Below are 21,351 nucleotides of genomic sequence, written 5' to 3'. Positions count from 1 at the left end.
TGTTGAAGAAGGTTCAAAAGGAGTATCCATGTCGGTAGTGGAGTAATCATGGTTCCACTCAAATTCTTCTTATTAATCATTTTTTCTTTCACCATTCTTTCTGGAGGTCGAAGGCGGTTCAGTGTAAGCATCCACTCCGGAAGCTTATGTTCTCCTACAACATCAATCAAAGAAAACACCTCCCACATGCATGTGGGAAAAGAAGAAAATAGGAGAATATTAGTGTGGGTAGAAAATATATCAAGAAATGAATCACATCTAATAAAATCAATGAATGGTACCTCTATTAAATTTTCTGAAAAATCATAAAAAATACTCACCTTGTCATCTTGAAAGGTACCTAAAGTGGTGATTGTTACCTCCTTTCCACCAAGTAAATGCTCAGACTCTAGTTCTGGTGAGTGTACAACTTCATATAGTGATTCTTGGGTACTTGGCTCCATAGCACAAGTCCCTACACTTACATCCTCTATTCTTGGTGATTCTTGGGGTAATGCTTCCATTAAGCAATCCCCTACACTTAAATTATCTTCAATAACAATACCTGCATCATTCTCAACATCTAAAGCAACACTATTAGTATAATCAGAAATTTGAACAACTACATCATCATCACAAATAATACTAGAAAATTCTTGTGAAGAAATGGAAGTAGGGTCAGGCCCGACAGAATCTCTACTATCCATCTCCTCGCTGGAGTTTTGTGTTTGCAAATGATTGATGGATAAGGAAATTTGATCTAACTAACTCTGTATATTCTGTATCCTTGCAAATTGTTGCTCTTGATGCTCTCTCATTTGTTGCATAAGTTCATTGAATTTCCAAATTGACTTTGCAAATTGTCCTTGTACATCTTCATACCTATTCCACTGCTCCATAGGTAGGTAGTACTGAGATTCAAACTGATAGAACTGAGTTTGAGGCTGATCGTAATAACTCTCCCTCCAATCTCCAAAATGCTGATAATATGGATCCATGAAAGGAATTTCTTGTTCTTACACTGACAATTAGCAAATAAAATTAGAAGACTCAGGAACATATAAAATCAAACACATGGATATATGAACATGAAAGCAATCAAAACAATAAAATTTTAAAGTTTTCCAAAATAATGAACAATCCTAAGATTATCAAACACCGTATCCCTGATAACGACGCCAAAATTTGTTAAGCCGAAAAATTGAGTGTCACGAATAGGCTTATCAAATTAACAAATGATTTCCATTGAACCCCTTAACTACACAATGATGTTGTAATAACGAGCCCAGGATCGATCTCTCGAGGAACTACGGGTATGATGTAATCTTAGGATCGTATGTTATTTCTATTTTTGGAGTTTTAATATAAAAATGGGGGGGGGGGTTTAAGCTTTGAATCTAAATCTAAATAAATGAAAAGCAAGCGGATAAGAAACTAATCTAAAGCAATAGTAAAATCTAACTAAGTATCTCCAATTAATCCATACACATCGTCACACTACGTAATGAATTCATCATTAATACCGTTAACTCTAAATATGAAATAACGAGACAGAAATAAATCCAACCTACAGCATACTTTAAACCCTAACTTAATTCTAACCAACTTAACAATTAACCAAGCACAAATTAAACACAAATTAAGCTTCAACAAGGTAATGAAATGCTAAATTACTTGCATAAAAATATAACAAACATAAAAGAAATCTGTTCTAAGATATAAAACAGTAACAAAATGAAATAAAATGGTAAACCAATCCAATTTCACAACCAATCTAACAATCTTCACACTCTTGCCGTCACACAAGAGGCCGGAGACGAGAACGCCAAACTCCGGTCATCAGAGAAGAATCTCAATAGCAAATTAGCTCCAGGGATGCTCAATATCGCCGAAGGAATGCCCCCGACAAGCTGGAAACACCCCAAAACCAATAACTGGCCTGAAAGCTAGATTTCTGCAGCCCACAAACTCTGAATCTGGAATGAAGCTGTGGATGATGGATTGTCGTTGGATGCGGTTCAGTAGCAATGGAGGAATGCCACCAATGCTCTCTAGTCGGAAGGGAATCACAAATCTGAGGGAACACCCAACAGATCTGTGGAAGCAGAGTATCGTCGGAAGAAAAATCGCGCCGGAGGGAACGCCCACCGAAGGCTCCAGATGATCGGAATCCAGTTGCCGTGAAGCTCTTCACTGATGTCGAAGCTTGAGAGATGATCGGAGAAGGAATCGGGGTTGGAACTCGTTGGAGAAGAATGCATGACACAAAGCTGTGCGGAGGAGTCGACGAAGCACAAAGCTACTGTAGCTTCTCTTTTAAATCTGATCCAGATCTAAACGGATGGTTGAAATTGATTTGGAGCTTGATCAACGGTGGAAAGTCACTTAAAATCCGATCCGAAGGTGTTAATCTTAATCTAGGGTCTGGATCTACTCTCCCTTAGGTCGGATGGACCAGATCTTCAATGGATGGCTCAGATCTCTCCGATCTTTGATGAACGGTCCACAATGCTCTACAGCTTGATCTTCTCATTTAAACTCCGATTCGAGCACAAATTTTGTTCGAATAGATCCACATCTAAGATCCTTTGATGCCTACAAAATAAGAATCAAATATTAGCATTAAATAACACAAAAATAAGATAATTTGCAATTAAGTCCAAGTATAAAGACAATGCATGAAATGTGATGCATATATAGGTTTCATCTATGAATATATCATCAAACCATGCGTGTATGAATCCAAATGATACAGTAAAATCATGGTTATCAATACTAAGCAGAGTGATTGGGCGATTATGCAAATGCCAAGCAAGAAGTAAAAACATGTGTCGATAGGGCGGCGAATGAAGGGCAGAGCGACGAGTGAGATGCGAGTGATGATTGAGACGGGAGCACTGAGTGAGACTCGAATGGTGAGTGTTGGGCAGAGCGACGAGTGAGGTGTGAGTGATGACTGAGATGAATGTTGACTGGGTGATGAGTATCGAATAGAGCGGCAAGTGTGACCAACACCTGATCATAGAGAGAACACGACCGACTAGTCGTTATGCTCAATTGAGAGGCCACTGGCCACGAGAGTTTTGCTCGCTTATAACTCGCTCTCAGGTGAGAGTCTGGAAAGCCAACCAAGAGAATTTGATCAAACGACTGAATGGTACCCAGCTAATGCCAAGCAAACGGAAAAATGCTGAACGTGCGTATAAATGAAACAAAGAGAAAGATCGAGTAGTTCCAAGAGAGAAATCGAAGAAATGCCGACCGAGAACTTGGGAGAATGCCAAGGGAAAGATGATGGGCGAGCGGTGTCAAGCGCGCGACCGAGAAAATGTTGACCGAGCGACAGTAAACTACGTTCGAGCGACCAAAAATGGCGACCGGGCAATAGGAAGAATGTCGAGCGGGTGGATAGATGATGGACGAGCGATTTCGACCTGTAACGACCCAATTTTCCCTATTTTGAGTTGTAAAAGTCCATAAAAATATTTGGAAATACTTTTAAAATATTCTAGAGATTTTTAGGAATTTTTAGAGTATTTTTACGTAATTTTTGGAGGTCGTTTAGTAGGTTTACAAAAAGAAAGAAGTTTTGACAAAAACTGTTGAAGACGAGGTTCGAACCCACGACCTCGGGTCGGACTGACCCAAGCAAAACCGGCCTAACCAGCTGAGCTACACGGTTTTGTTAACTAAGTATGGGGAGAAATAAATTTAAACCATAGTTGTGATTAAACCCGAATATAAGAAAGGAAATTAGGTTTTCATTTCCGAAAAATCAAAACAATTTCTCTCAAAAATTCCTCTCCTTCTCCCTCGCGACGACGCCTCCTCTTCCTCGGGCGAAAATCGCAGGCACACCTAGGCGATTACGGCGGCCGACCAAAGCTTCCCGAGGGGCTCTCTTCAACTCCTTAAGGTCGCCTTGTCAGGGGAAGCACGCGAGCACAAAGGAAGCACCGCGAGCTCGGGTTTCTCCAAACCCTAGAATCTCTTCCACCCTTCGGTTGTAAGTCCAAGAACCGGCGGTAAGTACTACTCACCTGTGGTAGGAGTTGCTCCGAATTTACTTTGGTGTTTCCTTGTTTTCTTGAATTTTGCCATGAAGAATTTTGGTTTTCGGTTTGCTGCCGTGAACCCTAAAGGAAGAAGAGAAGAGTTAGTTCAGTTTAGGCATGAAGGACAGATTTGATTTAGGGTTTAGTTTCCTTTTTGATTCGGATTAACCTGCACATCCTTTGTTGCCGTGAGTTTAAAAGAAGAACATGTATGGTAAGGTTCAAGCATGCGGGTTTTTTTTTCCTTGCTCTGATTGTTAAGCCGAACATCCTTTTTTTTGAAGCTTACTGTCAGTTTGTTTGTGCTATACAATGGGCAGGAACAGCCTTGTTGTGAAGTATTCAGCTAGACCTCTTAATGGCTAATTTAAATGTGCAGCGGTCTCTTCATGGTGTAGTTTAGTGTTTCAGTTTGAAATTATTCTGTTAATTCCGAGCACGAACAGAACAGCTCAGATTTCCTTTACATATCCATGAGCAAGAACAGCCACAATTCCCTGTCAGCTTTAGAATTTCTGTACAAATCTTTCTTCCATAGAGAGGCTCGGCTTGCATTCCTGTATAGATGTATTAGATTAGAGTTATGAGCACAACTTAGTATTATTAGAATTTTCTTTGGGAACATGTTTATGCTCGCCGGAATCTAGTGACAGATTTGTAAATGCTGAAATATAGTGTTCAGATTTATGTAGGCTAAAATTTAGCTTAACAGCTCTGTTTTAGTTGTATGTAAGTTTAGTTAAACCGTAGCATGCAGTGTTTACCACTAAACATAAAAGCTTTCATTTTAGCGTCCCAGATTTTAGACCTTTGCTTGCTATTTTAACAAGTACGAACAGTCCCTTACTGTTAGTTTCGGTTAAGCTTTGCATTGGATAAGAACAACCTTTAATTAGTTAGAATGGTTTAGCATTTTCCTTGCTACTCAAAAAGGCAAGAATAACCCTTTAATTAGTTAGAATGGTTTAGCATTTTCCTTGCAACTCAAAGGGCAAAAACAACCCTTATTTAGTTAGAAGGGCAACCTTTATTTAAAGCATGTAGTGTTAGTTTCTTGGTTTTCCTGATCATGAACAGTTATTAAGTTTGCTTTCTTAGCTCTATTTTATAGCATGATTAGTAAGCTTAAAGTTGCTTTCTTAGCTCTATTTTATAGCATGATTAGTAAGATTAAATTAGCTTTCTTTGCTCTTATCACAGTATGTTTTAAAAGTTCAAACTAGCTCTCTTTTGCTCTATTCTATAGCATGATTATTAAGTTCAGATGTGCTTTCTTTTCCTTTGTTTTACAGCATGTTTAGAAAGTTCAGATTTTGCTTTTCTGTTGCTTTGTTTTATAACATGCTTAGAGAGAGTTTAGATTTGTTACCCTTGTATTGTTTTTATAGCATGCTTAGTTAATTGTAATCCTACACTTGTTAGGTATATCTAAAGGATTCCAATAAACTCTAATAAAGGATTATGAGAAAACTGAGTAAAAAGAAAAAGACCAAGGTCTAGTTAAAAAGAGATAACAAGTAAACTAAAGTAAGAGGCTAGTACCCGACTTCCAAGGTTGTCGTTAAACAAATCCAGGTAACCAATTCCAAGGTCTTGGCCCTGGTAAGACCAAGGTCTTTACCTCATAGGACTAGAGGCTCGCTACCTCAGTCACTATTAGAGAGCGCGCAAAACAAAGATGGTACTAAGCCTGAGCCCAAAGAAGAAAGGAAAAGAAGAAAAGAAGAAAAGAAAAGAAGAACAAGAAGAAGAAAGTGAAAGAGAAATTAAAAGATTAATTTCTAGTATAAGAAAAGTAAGAAGAACAAGAAGAAGAAAGTGAAAGAGAAATTAAAAGATTAATTTCTAGTATAAGGATATAAGAAAATGAAACAAGTTTATGCTTAGAATCAATAAAAGTTTAGTTCTTTAATTCTAAGCCTACAGTAGTAGTGAGCATGTTTAGTATTCAGTTTTATTTCTGTATACCATGAGTACATGCAGCTTTCTTTAGCATTTCAATTTTAGTATTATTGCATTACTTTTATGCACTTCGAGTTTTTGTGAGATAGATTAGTACTTACTAAGCATTTTCGCTTATAGTTTTGTTTTCTTTCCTCCTACTGCAGATAAAGGAAAAGCTAAGATATGAAAGGGAGGCGACAGGATGGTGGTGGTGATGAAGGTGTGTGATGTCTGGACTGTGGAGAGATCCAGAATTAGCTGACAACACTGTTAAGACTTTCTGTTTAATTCTTTTAGATTTTCTTAAGTGTTATTTTGAGTTGAGACTGTATTTAAGTTTATTCCGCACTTGTAAGTAGTTCACTTGTATTATTGGTGGAGTGATGTAGTTGGTTGCTTTGCTAGAGTAGTTTCTTTCTTTTACTGTTGATTTATTACTGCGTGGTTGTGAATAAAATGTGTTCCAGCCGCTTGTGGCTGCGTATATATTGTTTGTATTATGGATTTGGTCACCGGTACATGGGAGATTTTGCCGAAATTTTTCGGTAAGAATTCCTCTGGGCCGTGATAAATCTAAGTGTCGCTAATAATAGCATAAGTGACACTAGTAAGTATAGTAGTAGTTAGGTAACGATCGCTTTTAGAGAGTAGTAGTAAGAAGGGTGGTTGTTACACGACCGGTCACTAAGAGAATGCCTATTGGGCGCCCGAAAGAATGTTGAGTGGGCATGAAGCCTGTGTGCTCTGTGAGTTGTGGATCCCGAGAGATTGAAAGGTGAATGTGAGTGGGGGCAATGATGGGGAGTCGAGTGGGTGCGAAGCCCATGAACCTAGTGTAGAGTGGGACGAGTGCCAACTAAGAGACAAGTGTCAGGCAGAGCGGCGAGTGAAACATGAACGATGAGTGCCAAGCAGAATGGCGAGTGAAACGAGTGTGAGTGTCGGGCAGAGCGGCTAATGAGACTAGAATAGTGAGTGTCAGGCAGAGCGGCGAGTGAAACGAGTGTGGCTGTCAGGCAGAATGGCAAGTAAAACGCGAATGGTGAGTGCTGGGCAGAGCGGCGAGTGAAACGAGTATGAATGTCTGGCAAAGTGGCGAGTTAAACGAGTGTGAGTGTCGGGCAGAGAAGCAAACCTGACCGACTAGTCATTGTGCCTCGATCGAGAGGCTGCTCATCACGAGAGCCTGACTGAGTAGTCGTTGGTCATGAGAGCCCGACCGAGAGATAGTTGATTGATCATTTGGAGCGATAGAGGGGGGGATGAATATCGCGCGTTTAAAACTTTTTCTTTAACCTTTTGAAACCAAAGTCGTGCAGCGGAAATAAGAAAAGAGACAAGGTCTTTTACTTTATTCAGAGCCTAGCTCGACTCCTACTTAAAGGCCCGCGGTCCTTGACCGCACCAATGGGCAAAAACACTAAAACTCTTCTTTCCGAAATCCTTCGGAAAGAAGTAGATCGTACAATGGAGCAAGATAGTAACAACCTACTATCTTGCTTAAATGAAATTGCAATCACTACAACAAAAACCCTCATAGACATCGGTGGAACAACAACGGTTTTAAGCAAAAACCGATGTTTTTGAGTATTTTAAATCGGTTTTTCCAAAAACCGATGTCTATGAGCACAGATTTTCGCTCATAGACATCAGTTTTTTAGGCGATGTCTTTGAATGCCTTTTTTCGTTAATAGACATCGATTTTAACAGCGATTTTTAAAACCCGGTGTTAATGAACCAAAATAAAATATTTTAATTTTCCCACAAGCCAAAATTTGCAACACTGTGAAGTTCCCTCCAAACCTAAACCTATATCGCGCCCCTTCCTCCGACCATCTCTCTCAGCCTAAACCTAAACCTAAACCTAAACCTCCGACCATCTCTCTCTACCTCATCTCCCTCTTCCCCTTCCTAGATCAACGCCCCTTCCTCTCCCGATCAGGATCAAGACACGATGCCCTTGCTTCTCCGCCCAACCACATCGCATCTCCTCCAACTCCTCCCTTTGGGTGAGAAGAGGAGACCTTCTTCGCATTCCAGTAGTCCATACTTTATCTTTTCCTTTCTACTTCCTCCTATTTTTGTGTTCGGTTCTGCTCCCTTCCCATGAGGCTGATTTCCTCCCGGAGTTGCCCAACCTCGCCACCATCTCCTTTGAGGAAGGCTACACCCAACTGTTAGGAGACTCCAACCTCATGCTTCACGGCGACGACCGGACTGTCCATCTCTCCCTCGACCAGGGAATAGGTTCTGTTAAAAGATTTTTTTTTTTAAAAAAGAAAGGGACATCTTTGAACCTACCTTGTTCTGTGATCAGGTGCTGCATTTGCGTCGCAAGATCTCTACATCCATGGATTCTTTAGTGCCTCCATTAGATTGCCCTCCGATTACGTGGCTGGAGTGGTGGTTGCTTTCTACGTATGCTTCTTTGCTCTCGAGTTTAGATTTTGCAACTCTTTCCTTTACCTGTTTGAAAGAAGAAGAAGAAGAAGAAGAAGAAGAAGAAGAAGGAAAAAACAAAAACAGTCTCTCCTCCACCGCGATGGGCTCTACAACGGTCCTTGCATCACCCTGCTACTGCTCCCTCTCCCTCTCCTCCTCTTCCCACTCGATGAAGGTGGCCCTCCTCATCTCTTCCTGTCCGCTCTCTAGGGCTTCTCCCAAAATCCCACCTTCGTCCCATCTCCGCATATTCTTTTTCGCACTCCACCTACCTCGACCCCCGTTGTGGGACGGCCTCAAGTCGCTGGTGAGGCAAGGTAACTCCTTATCCTCCATAAGATTTTGGTCTTCTTGAAAAACGAATTCTTTGCTTGAGAGTTGCGTGTGCATACCTAATTCTGGGAAGATTAGGGGTTCGGTCACACTAATGCATTTATTTCCAGAACCCATCACTAATACTAAGCTTCATTCCGGTCTTCTTCTTCTTCTTATTATTATTAAATAGTTAAATTAAGCATCTTTTGCTTTTATGTATAAATTGCTTACCTACTTGTAGTTGATTCATTCACTTTCTTGTTTTCATAGACTTCCAAGGATGTCTAATCTACTTGGAAAATATGTTTGATGTTCTTTTACTTGTTTGGCAGAGAAAAAGGTGAAATTTCATGATAAAGTTGTTCGTGCTTCTTTATTTGGAGTGGGTGCTCCTGAAGCATTGGTTATTGGAGTGGTAGCTCTACTGGTGTTTGACCCTAAAGGCCTAGTTGAGGCAAGTTCCTTCTTTGAACAGTAGATAAATTCATCTGTACGTTGAAAATGTGGTAGAAATACATAGTAAATCCTGTGAATCTTCATAAGCTAACCAATCATGATATTAACATTTCACAAAGACAAAAAGATTTCTTTCATGGACACCCATTAATCAATATATTGGTATATATATATAAACAAATTTTTATTGTTAAACCTTTGGCCATCTGGGAAGCATGGCTTTAGGTTTTCAGCCTACCTGATTAGTTTTGCAATTGGTATCTCTTGGTCCTGAAAGCATATAAATTCTACAATGGATATAATCACACTCTGTATCCCTTGATGGGCTAGTTATGTCATCAGGCTGAATTGTGAACTCTTACTCCCTAAATTGAATACCAAATAGTTTATTTATTTTGGATTCAGTTTGCAGGTTCTGTTATATTCCTTAGTATGAGAAGCTTCAATTTGAATGGATTATCATTATGGAGGGTCACTCAAGGCACACTTAGGACTTTCAATAGAGATTTTTAGATCAATTTTGATTTATTATAGGATGAATCCAAGTTAATTTTAGGTTTGGGTTAATCTTAATTGTGCTTTAATCTTATTTAAGCCTTTTTCTCATGATTTGGTTTGATTTTGATATTATTAAATTGCCTTTTTGTCTTATGAGTATAAGTTTCACTGTGAGTTGAGCTAGATTGCTTTTGTTATTTTGGTGAAGTTTCATTGTGGTTGAGCTATATTGCTGTTACTATATTCACATCCAATGGCTTGAATTGTGATCTTGTTTGTATATCCACCTTGTTTGTGATTAAATTTCAAATGACATGCATTGTCTACAGGAAGAGAATTGAACCATATTGGCAAAGTGTTTTTGATTTATTTTTCTCTTTTAGCTTTTTGATATTGTGAAAACAGGATGTGAATCACATATCCTTTTTAGACTTGAACATCTTGATATCAGTGATATAGGATCTTATACATAAAAAAAAACTACTTCTGTTTATCTGATTTAGTTTGTATTGTCAAGGTACTCTGGTATGCTTGAAAAGGAGGTAAAGATTGCTTGTCTTGTCTGTCGCGACTGTTGTGATTGCAAAGCATGTTCTAGAAGTCCAGCTAAAGATGGTTATAAGGTTTACTTACTTTTTGTAACGATCACCCTTCTTACTAAACTATACTACTCTCTAAGGATGACCATTACTTAACTACTGACTCTACTTAACCGGTATGATCAAAACCACCAGGAGTCCTTACCGAAAAATTTCGGCAGAGTCTCCCCTGTACCGGTGACCAAATTCATCAATACATGCAAATAATAAACCATCAGCCACATGCGGCTGGTATATATACTTCACAACCACGCAGTAATAAGACACAACAACTTAAAAAAAAAACTAATCTAGCAATGGTAAATGAATAAAGCTCCAACAGTGGAAACAACCAAACAAACAATGCGGAATAGACTCAATAACAACATTAGAAAAATAGAAACAACTCTTTATCAATCTCTATTGACATAAAGCATAAAGTGTGACTCAATTCCCTTGATCTCTCCCACAGTCCTAGCATCACACACCATCCGCACCACCTTGTCGCCTTCCTTGCTAAATCTTTTCCTTTCCTTTATCTGCAGTAAGAGGAAATGCAATCTATAAGCAAAATTTGCTTAGTAAGCGCTATCTAACTCACAAAAACATGAATATGCATGTATACAGAAAAAACTAGAAACTATATGCTCTAAAAGAAAGTAAAGCATAAACATAACTGCTCATGTCAAACTAATAGCAAAGAAAAGCTAAGGAATCTACTCATGTAATTCTAATAGCTAATCATGCTACACAAGGATCAAACTGCATGCTGGTAGATAAAGCTAATCATGCTAAATAACTAATCAGGAAACAAACAAAACTAACACTACATGCTTCGAATTAAAAGAAGCTAAACTTTTTGACTCTAAGCATAAATGAAGCTTGTTTCATTTATTTTAAAACTTATACTTTATTACTTAAAAATAATAATCAACTTCTCTTGGGCCCGACATTGTACCAATTTACGCGCATCCTTAATATGAGTCGAGGTAGCTAATCCCGAAACTACTAAGGTACTTCTAGGCGATCTTGTGCCTAGGGGCGATCTAGGAGCCCACCCAATGGACCTTGTGTTCGGTACATGCCATTAAAAAGTAAAATACTTATTTTCTTTTTAACTATAACTTCCTTATACTTGTTATTCTTTAATTCTCCTATAACAAAATGCCTTGACATTTATTCAAATACTTAGTGTGCTTTTAATCCTAACCTTCTGGAATTTAGGATCAATTTAAGACCTTGGTATTTTCTTACTTATAATCACGCATAACCCCTAAAAGAGTTTAATAGAACACTATATGCATGAAAATTCTAGAGTTTCACAGAATAAACACAATTATTAATACTTGCTGTGAAAGTAAAGAGGAAATACAGTCTTTTTAAACATGCTGTACAAGAAGACCATTATCACTACGTAAGCATGCTTTGAATGTAAAAACAATTCCATCTACAATAGGAAGCTATCTAAAGTAAGCATGTTGCAGCCACCATTAGACAATAGGACTATTCGGGTTTCATAAAACTATAAAATTCCTTAAGCAAAATCTGCAATGTTATACTTATAAAAAATCTGCGTACATTACTTGTAAAAATCTGCACTTAATGGGTTAACTCTTCTAAGCTGTTTCCAACAAGGCAAAGCATGAGGGAAAAAAAAATAATTACTGCTGCTATCAAAAATTAACCCATGATATACTAAAGCATGCATTCAGTAGATCTACAGATTCTGAATCATTTCCAGCAAAGTAAGGCATAAGGTAAGAATGCTATTACCATAAAAGAAATTGACACATAAAGATAATAGAATGCTTGAATCGGCTGGAATTTAAAATTTAGGTAAAGCTTGCACTTTTATAGAGTAGAAGAGATTCTTAAGCATGTTACTACATGATTTAAACTGGATTACCACCACAAGCTCAAACCGAAAACTAGGGTTTGAAATCCAACTCTGCACCATGGCAAAACCACAGAAAACTGCACCACATGCTTGAATTCTAACTCATCTCCTACCCAATGCTTGCCCACAAGATCGGAATCTAACCCAATTAAAACCCCTTCTATCTTCTTTATGTGATTCACAGCAGCAAAACCCTAGAACGCTCTTTACAGCATACTAGATAAGGAAGAAAACCAGATATGAAACCTTAACTCACGGCAGCAACCCGTATCAGTAACTCACACGACAACTAAACAAAAAGGGAACCCAAATAGCACCTACTCTGCATAACATGATCCAAACACAAGGAAAACAGTTTGCTACTGCCATTACTCCTCATATCCTGTGCCACGACAACAAAACAAAAGGGAACTATGCAAAGCTTCGAAAATCAAGAAATACAAGAAAACATCAATCGAAATCCTGAACCACCCTTACCGCAGGTGAGTAACCGACTTGCCTTCGTGTTCTTGGACTTACAACCGAAAGAAGAGGGCTCAAACGCTTCTAGGGTTTCGGTTGCCTGCAAATTTCGGCCCCTTCCTCGTGTCTACCGTCCCCTCTTGACGAGAGGATCTCAATCTGGCGAAGAAACCCTTCGGATCGAGCCTTGGCCGGCCGCCGGAGACGTGCCCTGGGTTGTCTTCTTCGTCGCCCGAGTCGCCGTCGCACGAGAAGAGCAGAGAAACGGGATTAGGTTTCGGGAGAAAAGAAAAACTAAACCTTTTCTTATAACTAGGGTTTTTATTAATTACTATACCTTAAATATTATTCACTCTTTCCTTAATTAACAAAACTCTTGCAGAACAGTAGGTTAACTGTGTTTGACCGAAACCTCAAGACGCGGTTTCGAATCCTCAACCGCGCACTTTTTATTTCAATTTATTTTCGATTTCTTAACTATTGCTGAAATAGAATATTTCTCCTTCTTTAATAAGAAATGCCCGCTGGAACAGTTGGCTGGCTGGATTCGGTTAAGGCTCGGTTCAGATCCTAGGTCCACGGTTCGAATCTTGGCTTTGACAATTGTTTGTCAAAACTTCCTTCGTTTAGTAAAAATACCAAACGATCTCCAAAAATTTTTAAAAAATCTCTAGAATATTTCTATAGCATTTTTAAATATTTTTAAATTACTTTTAGGACTCAAAATAAGGAAATTTGGGTTGTTACACTTTTAACATGCAAAGTTTTATGAACATTATTTACTTTGAGAATGTTTTGTCATGAAAGTTTCCATTTATGTGATCTTTAGGATCTTGAAATTGTTTAGGAGCGTATATATGATGAGTTTGTAGAGAAAGCAAAAGCCCGTGCCTTAAAATGCAATGTTGGAGACGCCTTTAAAAAGGGTGTTGAACAAGGTCCTCAGGTATCCTCCTTTTTCTATCTTTGTTCTCTTTGAAAGGTAGAAACTGCCATATTTGTTTGTGTCTTAATTTATGTGCTCATACTAATTTTCATCTCATTCGATTGCTGTTTGATCGTGCATAACTCGTATAAAACATGTATGAAAAAGTCATCTTGCTTCTTAACAAAGAAGTTCTGAAACCTGTCCATATTGAGTACTTTCATTCTTCACACATATCTCAGATTGATGAGGAGCAGTTTAGCAAGATTTTGCGTTACATCAAATCGGGAATCAACAGTGGTGCTATGCTAGTAACAGGTGGAGATCGAATTGGAAACAAAGGTTATTACATTCAACCGACCATCTTCTCTGATGTGCAAGTATGGCTTAGTCCTTAAATCTATAAAGGTTTGGTAAACTCTCAATCTGCATTTGTGATGATAGTTGTGATATTTGAAATTTATAGGATGAAATGAAAATAGCACAAGATGAGATCTTCGGTCCTATTCAATCGATCCTTAAGTTCAGGCAAGTGCAGCATCTTATGCCAGTCTTCTTGATGTGTACAATATCAAGATGAAATTTTAGATTGTATTAGTCTTTTTTTATTTAATTTCCATTAAGCTGATGTGGTTGTGTATATTGAACCCATTTGATCTTATCATGCTTTAAATTTTTGGATTTCATCATTAAGTTAACGGCTAATTTGATAATGCTATGAAGAAAGTTGCTGAGGGAGAATATTTTCTAAATAACTAATGAAGGATTTCAAGGTAATTTGTGTAAGTTCAAAAAATAATTTACTTGGTAAAATATATTGAAATTGAAGTTTCTGTGAGGTTAATTGAACCCACAACCCTTCATATGCCTCCACCCTTGTATAAATGTATAACAAATGTCATGCTTGTACTTGTTGAAAAATATTTTACAGATATGTTTTTAAGTTACTGATCAAATGCACTTGAAGTTGGAATGAATTTATTTTTGTAATTAGTTAAATTATTTTGAACGTGATTGTATTTTAAATTTATTTATTTCCTCTAATCTTCAATAACTTTGAGCAATTTATATTTTGAAATTTGGTTTTAAATGTTAGTTAGTGTTCCTACACTAGCATAATATGTCGTCGCTTTTGTTAATGTCCTTACAGATTGATCTGCGAATATTGAAGGTTGTCGCTCTTGAGCATCCTAATGATATTGATGTTGCAGCGGAATCTATTCTTGTAGAAATTCTACCCTCAATTGCCACTTCTCACGAATCATCATTCACTCTACAAGATGCAAATGAAGTGGTTCGTGTCTCAACTTCAGGTAATGCTTCTTTTGTTCTCTAGTTGATGTCCAAAAATTTTGTGCTATAAGTTCTAATTCTTTTCTTGCTATACACCTGTTGCAGGAACAAACACGGATTTCCAAATCATTTTATTGTTTTCATGTATTTATACTCTTTTTTTTTTAATTTTGCAGATGGAAAGGGTAAGCAGCCTATGTTTTATGAACATCAAGAAGAGGAACGAACATCAAATCATCTATCTGGGAATGAGCTTGTAGTTTGGGAAAATACAGTTTCTAGTCATGGTCCAACCTCTGCCTCTGCCAATACAGGCTCATCTTATTCAAAACGATATATATTAGTGTTAATCCAATGAGCTTGTATTTGAGCTTGTAGTTTGTGCAACTTAATCGATGTTCTAACTTGATGTGTACAATATCTATTAGCTTTTGATGTAAAAAGTGTTGGTGCGGGAAGCATCCGATGATCGAACTCGTGTTTTGATAATGGCAAAGGATTCAAAGTTAAGGTGTTTTGTGATCTAACAAGTCTGCTTGAGTATTTCAGGAAAGTCCTACCTGCGGTTAGGCAAAGGCAAAATCCTAGAGGGTGGTAACCCTAGGTCATAGGGGGTGGTAACCCTATGCGGAAAGTCTTGCCAGGTCGATGGCCTTAGGCAAAAGTCCTAGGTGGTGGTAACCCTAGGTGGAAAGTCCTGGTGTCGCAAACCAGGTGAAAGACTGGATGAGCCGGGAAGCGGATGTCCAGCAGAAAGTCCGGAAGCGTCGAGTGCTGATCAAAAGTCTAGTCGATCTGGAGAATCGCATTGACAACAGGTAAATCTCCTGAATGGAGTAGGTGAGGACGCGTTCCCCGTAGAGGGAACAGTAGGCGTCGGGTCGACCAAGGGTTTCCAGTCGAAAATACGAAGTCAGCCTCGGACAGTCCGAAGACTATCATATCATTCCATTTATATTATTGTTTTGTGCTAACTTTGTGCTGCAGGGTATTTTTGGATTAACATATCTTGCAGGGACCAAAGTGCACAAATGACCTCGGATGAACAGTGCCGAGGCACCTCCATGGAGCTTGGAGGCGCCTCGGGTGCGAGCCAGAAGAGACCAGCGCAGCACAGTCCCAGGCGCCTTGGAAGAGGTTTTAGGCGCCTTGGACCAGTGGATGGAGGCGCCTCGGGTGGATTAAGGCGCCTTCAGATGGGATAAGCGCAGAATGGTCAGCGCTCATCTGCACGGTGAACCCTACAAGAAGCAGCTAGAACCATGCTAAATGAGTATAACTTAAATCATCAATTTTGGGCCGAAGCCATAAATACAGCAAATTATATTCAATACAGAATTCTAATTAACAAATCTCACAATAAAACACCTTATGAACTTTACCATAAAATTTCCAACCTAAATTATTTAAAAGTATTTGGTTATAAAGTTCACATTTTAAATACTAAAGATAACTTAGGAAAATTTACACTCAAATCTAACCAAGGAATATTTTTAGAATACTCCTCAACCAGTAGGGCCTTTAGAGTATATAATCAAAATACCTTAAAAATGGAAGAAACAACTAATGTAATCTTTGATGAAGAAAACAACCTACCTAATATAAATGAACATATTGACATCAATCCAAGAACTATAGAAGATGATGAAATCCAACCTAACCTTAATAAACCAGAAGAACTAGTTTCTAACCCACACATAAGACCATCTAGAGTAAATACTTCTCACCCACCTGACCAAATTTTTGGTGACCCAAACCTAGGAGTCAGAACTAGATCTTCCTATAGAAACCTTAGTCAGATTGCCCTTATTTCTAAAATTGAACCTAAGACTATAGAAGAAGCCCTACCTAACCCAGACTGGATCATTGCAATGTAGGAAGAATTAGCACAATTTGAGAGAAACCAAGTCTGGGACCTTGTACCTAAACCCATAGATAAATCAATAATAGACACCAAATGGGTTTTTAGAAACAAGTTGGATGATCAGGGTGATATAATAAGAAACAAAGCTAGACTAGTAACCAAAGGGTTTAGTCAAGTTGAAGGCTTAGACTATGATGAAACCTATGCACCAGTACCTAGACTCGAATCCATTAGAATGTTATTAGCCTATGCAGCACATAAAGGGTTTAGGTTATACCAAATGGATGTTAAGTCAGCCTTTTTAAATGGGTTTATCAAGGAAGAAGTCTATGTAAGCCAACCCCCAGGATTTGAAGACTTAGACTACCCAAACCATGTATTTAAACTAAAAAAGGCTTTATATGGACTAAAACAAGCCCCTAGGGCATGGTATGAAAGATTATCTAATTACTTAATATCCAAAGGCTTTAACCAAGGACAAATAGATCCGACCCTATTTGTAAAAACTATAGAAAAAGACATCTTTATAGCCTAAATCTATGTTGACGATATAATTTTTGGCTCAACTAACTCTAAGTTTTTAAAAGAATTCGTCAGATTAATGGAAAATGAATTTGAAATGAGTATGGTTGGGGAACTCAACTTTTTCTTAGGCTTACAAATAAAACAAACCAAAGATGGAATCTACATTTATCAAACTAAATATGCTAAGGAGTTAATTAAAATATTCTGCATGGAAAATTCAAAAATAATAAATACTCCAATGGCAACCAACATCAACATTGACTTTGACCCAGAAGGGAAACCAGTAGATCCAAAGTACTATAGGAGTGTCATAGGTAGCTTACTTTACCTAACTGCAAGCCGACCTGATATATTGTTTGCAGTAGGTATGTGCGCAAGATACCAATCTTGTGCAAAAGAGTCACACCAAACATATGTTAAAAGAATACTTAAGTACATTAAAGGTACTCTAAATGTAGGACTTTGGTACCCTAGAACTTGCACCTTTGACTTTTTTGGCTATTCTGATTCGGACTATGCCGGGTGCAAATTAGACAGAAAAAGTACAAGTGGTAGCTGTCAAATTCTAGGTCAATGCCTAGTAAGTTGGCCAAGCAGAAAGCAACACTATGTTGCTTTATCTACTAAAGAAGCTGAATACATAGCCCTAGGAGAATGTGCATCTCAACTATTGTGGATGATGCATACATTAAAAGACTATCAACTAGAATATAAAAATATAAAAATCTTTATTGATAATATTAGCTCAATTAATCTGACCAAAAATCCTATTCACCATTCTAGGACTAAACACATAGAGGTAAAACACCATTTTGTAAGGGATCACGTAGCTAAGGGTGAAATTATACTCAACCATGTTGAGTCCAAATCAAACATAGCTGATATTTTTACAAAACCCTTACCTGAACTTGAGTTCAGTGCACTTAGAAGGCAAATAGGAATGTGTTGGGTAGAATAGGTGTTTTTTTTACTTAATCATCTTGCTTTTACGTGTTTTTTCAAATTCTAGGAAAAATAGTTTTCAAAATTCCAACTTATTAGATTTTTTTTCAAAAGTTGGACTTAGCCTAGGCTCTACCTTAGATATCCTGTTCCCCTAGATTTAAGCCAGAGCATCTCACAAACACCTAGGTATACCTTGATTGTGTTTGAAAAAAAAAATAGAATGGCGTGAGATGCATAGGGTACAGCCTGGACTCAAGAATGCTTATATCTGTGCATCAATATGAGTCTGGGCATTAAACACGTAATATACATCAATCAAGTCAAGTCTTCTAGTCTTAGTCAAATCTAACTGGATTAAATGACTTAACTCGACTAACCAAGTAAAAGCTGTTGCCCTCTAGGCATTCAGCAAGTAGCTAAAGGTTAGACAGTCGGTAAAGGATACTCAGTTTCCAGGTTAAGCATGTTTGATCTTTAGGGCTCTGATACCTCTTAAAGTAAAATTGGATAATTTGAAATCTATTGAACTTGACTCATGCTTGGACTTAAGGACCAACTAACTTTGAATAAATAACCTAAACCAAATTTTTAGCTACTCCACTCCCTCCTTGTCCTAAAATTTAATAAGTATTGTTTAAAATTAAGCTAAGTTTTTTTTAAGATATAGTTTTCAATACTTGCAAAGAACGTAGGTAAGTCCCAACTTTTATCTACATAGCTATTTTCAAAATTTTAAAACTTAGCCCACTTTTAAATCTAACTTTGTAAATTCTTGCTTTCCTAAGTAAAGCATAGTTTTGTAAAATTTAACTCATTGCTTTCAAAAAATTTCTACTAAGTAAAAAGCGACTTCAAAAATGTTTTCTCAAAATTCATTTGGCCCCAAATATTTCTCTAACAAATTTTCAAAATCTAGACAAGTACTTCTCTACGTATAATTTTACTAGCTTTTCAACTTAGTTAAAGACTGTCAAAAGGTTCCACCCTCTAGTGGTTTTATAATTTTAACTAACATCATCCCTTAAAATCAACCCTTATTAACTTTTAGATCTTTATTTCACTTAGCTAAAAGGTATGAAAAGAAAATTATAAAATGTTAAGTGTTATCAAAGTCTTGTTATCTCTCTTTAAAAATCGATTGACTATTTTGATTATTTTTTATATATGGCAAAGGGGGAGAGTAGCAAATTCAAATACTCAAATAATTATCAAATTCAAATTCAAAAATGAGAGTAGCAAATTCAAATTTAAAATAATGAATAACAAAATATTAAAGGGGGAGTAACAGTTAAGGGGGAGCCTAAACTTGATGCTATGCTTTAAATTCATGGAGTTTACTTTAGCAAAATATTCATTAATGCTATGCTTGTTTTAAATGTTTTTATTTGCATCTATTCTTTATTTGATATCTGTTTACTTAACTTTGAATTTGAGTTGTCATAATCAAAAAGGGGGAGATTGTTGGTGCGGGAAGCATCCGACGATCGAACTCGTGTTTTGATAATGGCAAAGGATTCAATGTTAAGGTGTTTTGTAATCTAACAAGTCTGCTTGAGTATTTCAGGAAAGTCCTAACTGCCGTTAGGCAAAGGGAAAACCCTAGGGGGTGGTAACCCTAGGTCATAGGGGGTGATAACCCTATGCGAATAGTCTTGGCAGGTCTATGGCTTCAGGCAAAAGTCCTAGGGGGTGGTAACCCTAGGTGGAAAGTCATGGTGTCGCGAACTAGGTGAAAGACTGGATGAGCCGGGAAGCGGATGTCCAACAGAAAGTCCGGAAGCGTCGAGTGCTAAGCAAAATTCCAGTCGATCTAGAGGATCACACTGACAACAGGTAAATCTCCTGAGTGGAGTAGGTGAGGACGCGTTCCTCGTAGAGGGAACAGTAGGCGTCGGGTCGACCTACAGAGGGACCAAAGTGCACAAATGACCTTAGATGAATAGTGCCGAGGCGCCTCCATGGAGCTTGGAGGCACCTCGGGTACAAGGATGAGCTGACGGTGCACGAGTGATGAAGGCGCCTTAGAAGAGGTTTAAGGTGCCTTGGACCGACGCTTGGAGGCGCCTTAGAAGGGTTGAAGGCGCCTTGAGTGGGATAAGCGCAACGTCGAAGGCTTATCACGGTCAAAGAGTGAACTCGGGGAGGCGCCTTGAATGGCTTTTAAGGCGCCTTGGATGCCCTTTATAAGGGAACTTCGAGCAGCAGTGAAGGACATCAACTCTTTCTTCTGCATTCAACTGCTAACGAACTCATTCCGAAGTGTTGTAACTCGACACCGACTACCTGGAGCTTCAATTTAGCATTTTAGTTGTTGGTATAAAAGTTTATTTATGTTCATTATTTGCTTCTTGTACTTAAACTCTTAAATCTATTCGAGCTTATAGTTGTTGCCCACAGTAAGCGATCAAGGATCGTGGGCCTTCGAGTAGGAGTCGATCTAGGCTCCGAACGAAGTAAACGACCGTGTTCTTGTGTGTTTGTTTCTTTTTTATTCCGCTGCTTTAATTACTTGACGAACGTTTTACGATTCCGATAATCGAAAGAATTAGCCACGAGCGCTATTCACCCCCCCTCTAGCGCGTCTCGATCCAACAAAAAGAATATTTGTGTATTTTATGGATACTGTTGTAAGAAGAATATTTATGTAATTTGTGAATATTTGTGTATTTTATGGATACTGTTGGAAGAAGAATATTTGTGTAATTTGTGAATATTTGTGTATTTTCTTGGATATTGTCGGTTTTTCACTGTTTCGGAAATCGAATTTGTGTCGTTAAACAATACTGATATTACATCGATTTTCCACCGCTATAAAACCGGTGTCATTAACTAATATTACATCGGTTGTATACCGCTGTCAAAACTGGTGTTATTAACATATAATATTACATCGGTTTTACACCCGATGTCGTTAAGTGATACTACACTGGTTTTAACCCGATGTCTAAAATGGTAGACTTTTTACATCGCCTTCATAGACATCGGTCGAAAATGTAATAGATAGCGGTGGAAAATCGATGCCTATGAGGGTTTTTGTTGTAGTGAATGCAAGCTTAAATTAAAATATACCGACAAGTAAATTGTAGATGAAGCTTAGGTTGGTACTTCCGAATGCAGTAGCTTGCTAAGCTGATGAAGACGAGTCGTTTGCTGAACAGGATTTTTGGTCAGAG

The 21,351-nt window shown here is 38.0% G+C and overlaps 1 protein-coding gene and 1 long non-coding RNA gene across 2 annotated transcripts; both read left to right on the top strand.

Annotated features, from left to right (window-relative positions):
* The first annotated feature begins 8,520 nt into the window (after window positions 1-8,520).
* Window positions 8,521-9,213, top strand: LOC122043588 (sec-independent protein translocase protein TATB, chloroplastic-like). The gene is made up of 2 exons (XM_042604201.1): window positions 8,521-8,737; window positions 9,068-9,213. The coding sequence occupies exons 1-2, from the start codon at window positions 8,521-8,523 to the stop codon at window positions 9,211-9,213; spliced, it is 363 nt and encodes a 120-aa protein (XP_042460135.1).
* Window positions 9,214-14,765: 5,552 nt separating this feature from the next.
* On the top strand, window positions 14,766-15,126 carry LOC122044461. Its single transcript, XR_006129565.1, has 2 exons — window positions 14,766-14,864; window positions 15,021-15,126. It is a non-coding gene; the product is annotated as an uncharacterized LOC122044461 (long non-coding RNA).
* Window positions 15,127-21,351: the final 6,225 nt, after the last annotated feature.

The sequence above is a fragment of the Zingiber officinale genome, chromosome 2A (genome assembly GCF_018446385.1).
Source record: "Zingiber officinale cultivar Zhangliang chromosome 2A, Zo_v1.1, whole genome shotgun sequence".
Lineage (NCBI taxonomy): Eukaryota > Viridiplantae > Streptophyta > Magnoliopsida > Zingiberales > Zingiberaceae > Zingiber > Zingiber officinale.
The sequence above is the reverse complement of the archived record's forward strand: the minus strand, read 5'-3'. Positions and strand labels throughout refer to the sequence as shown.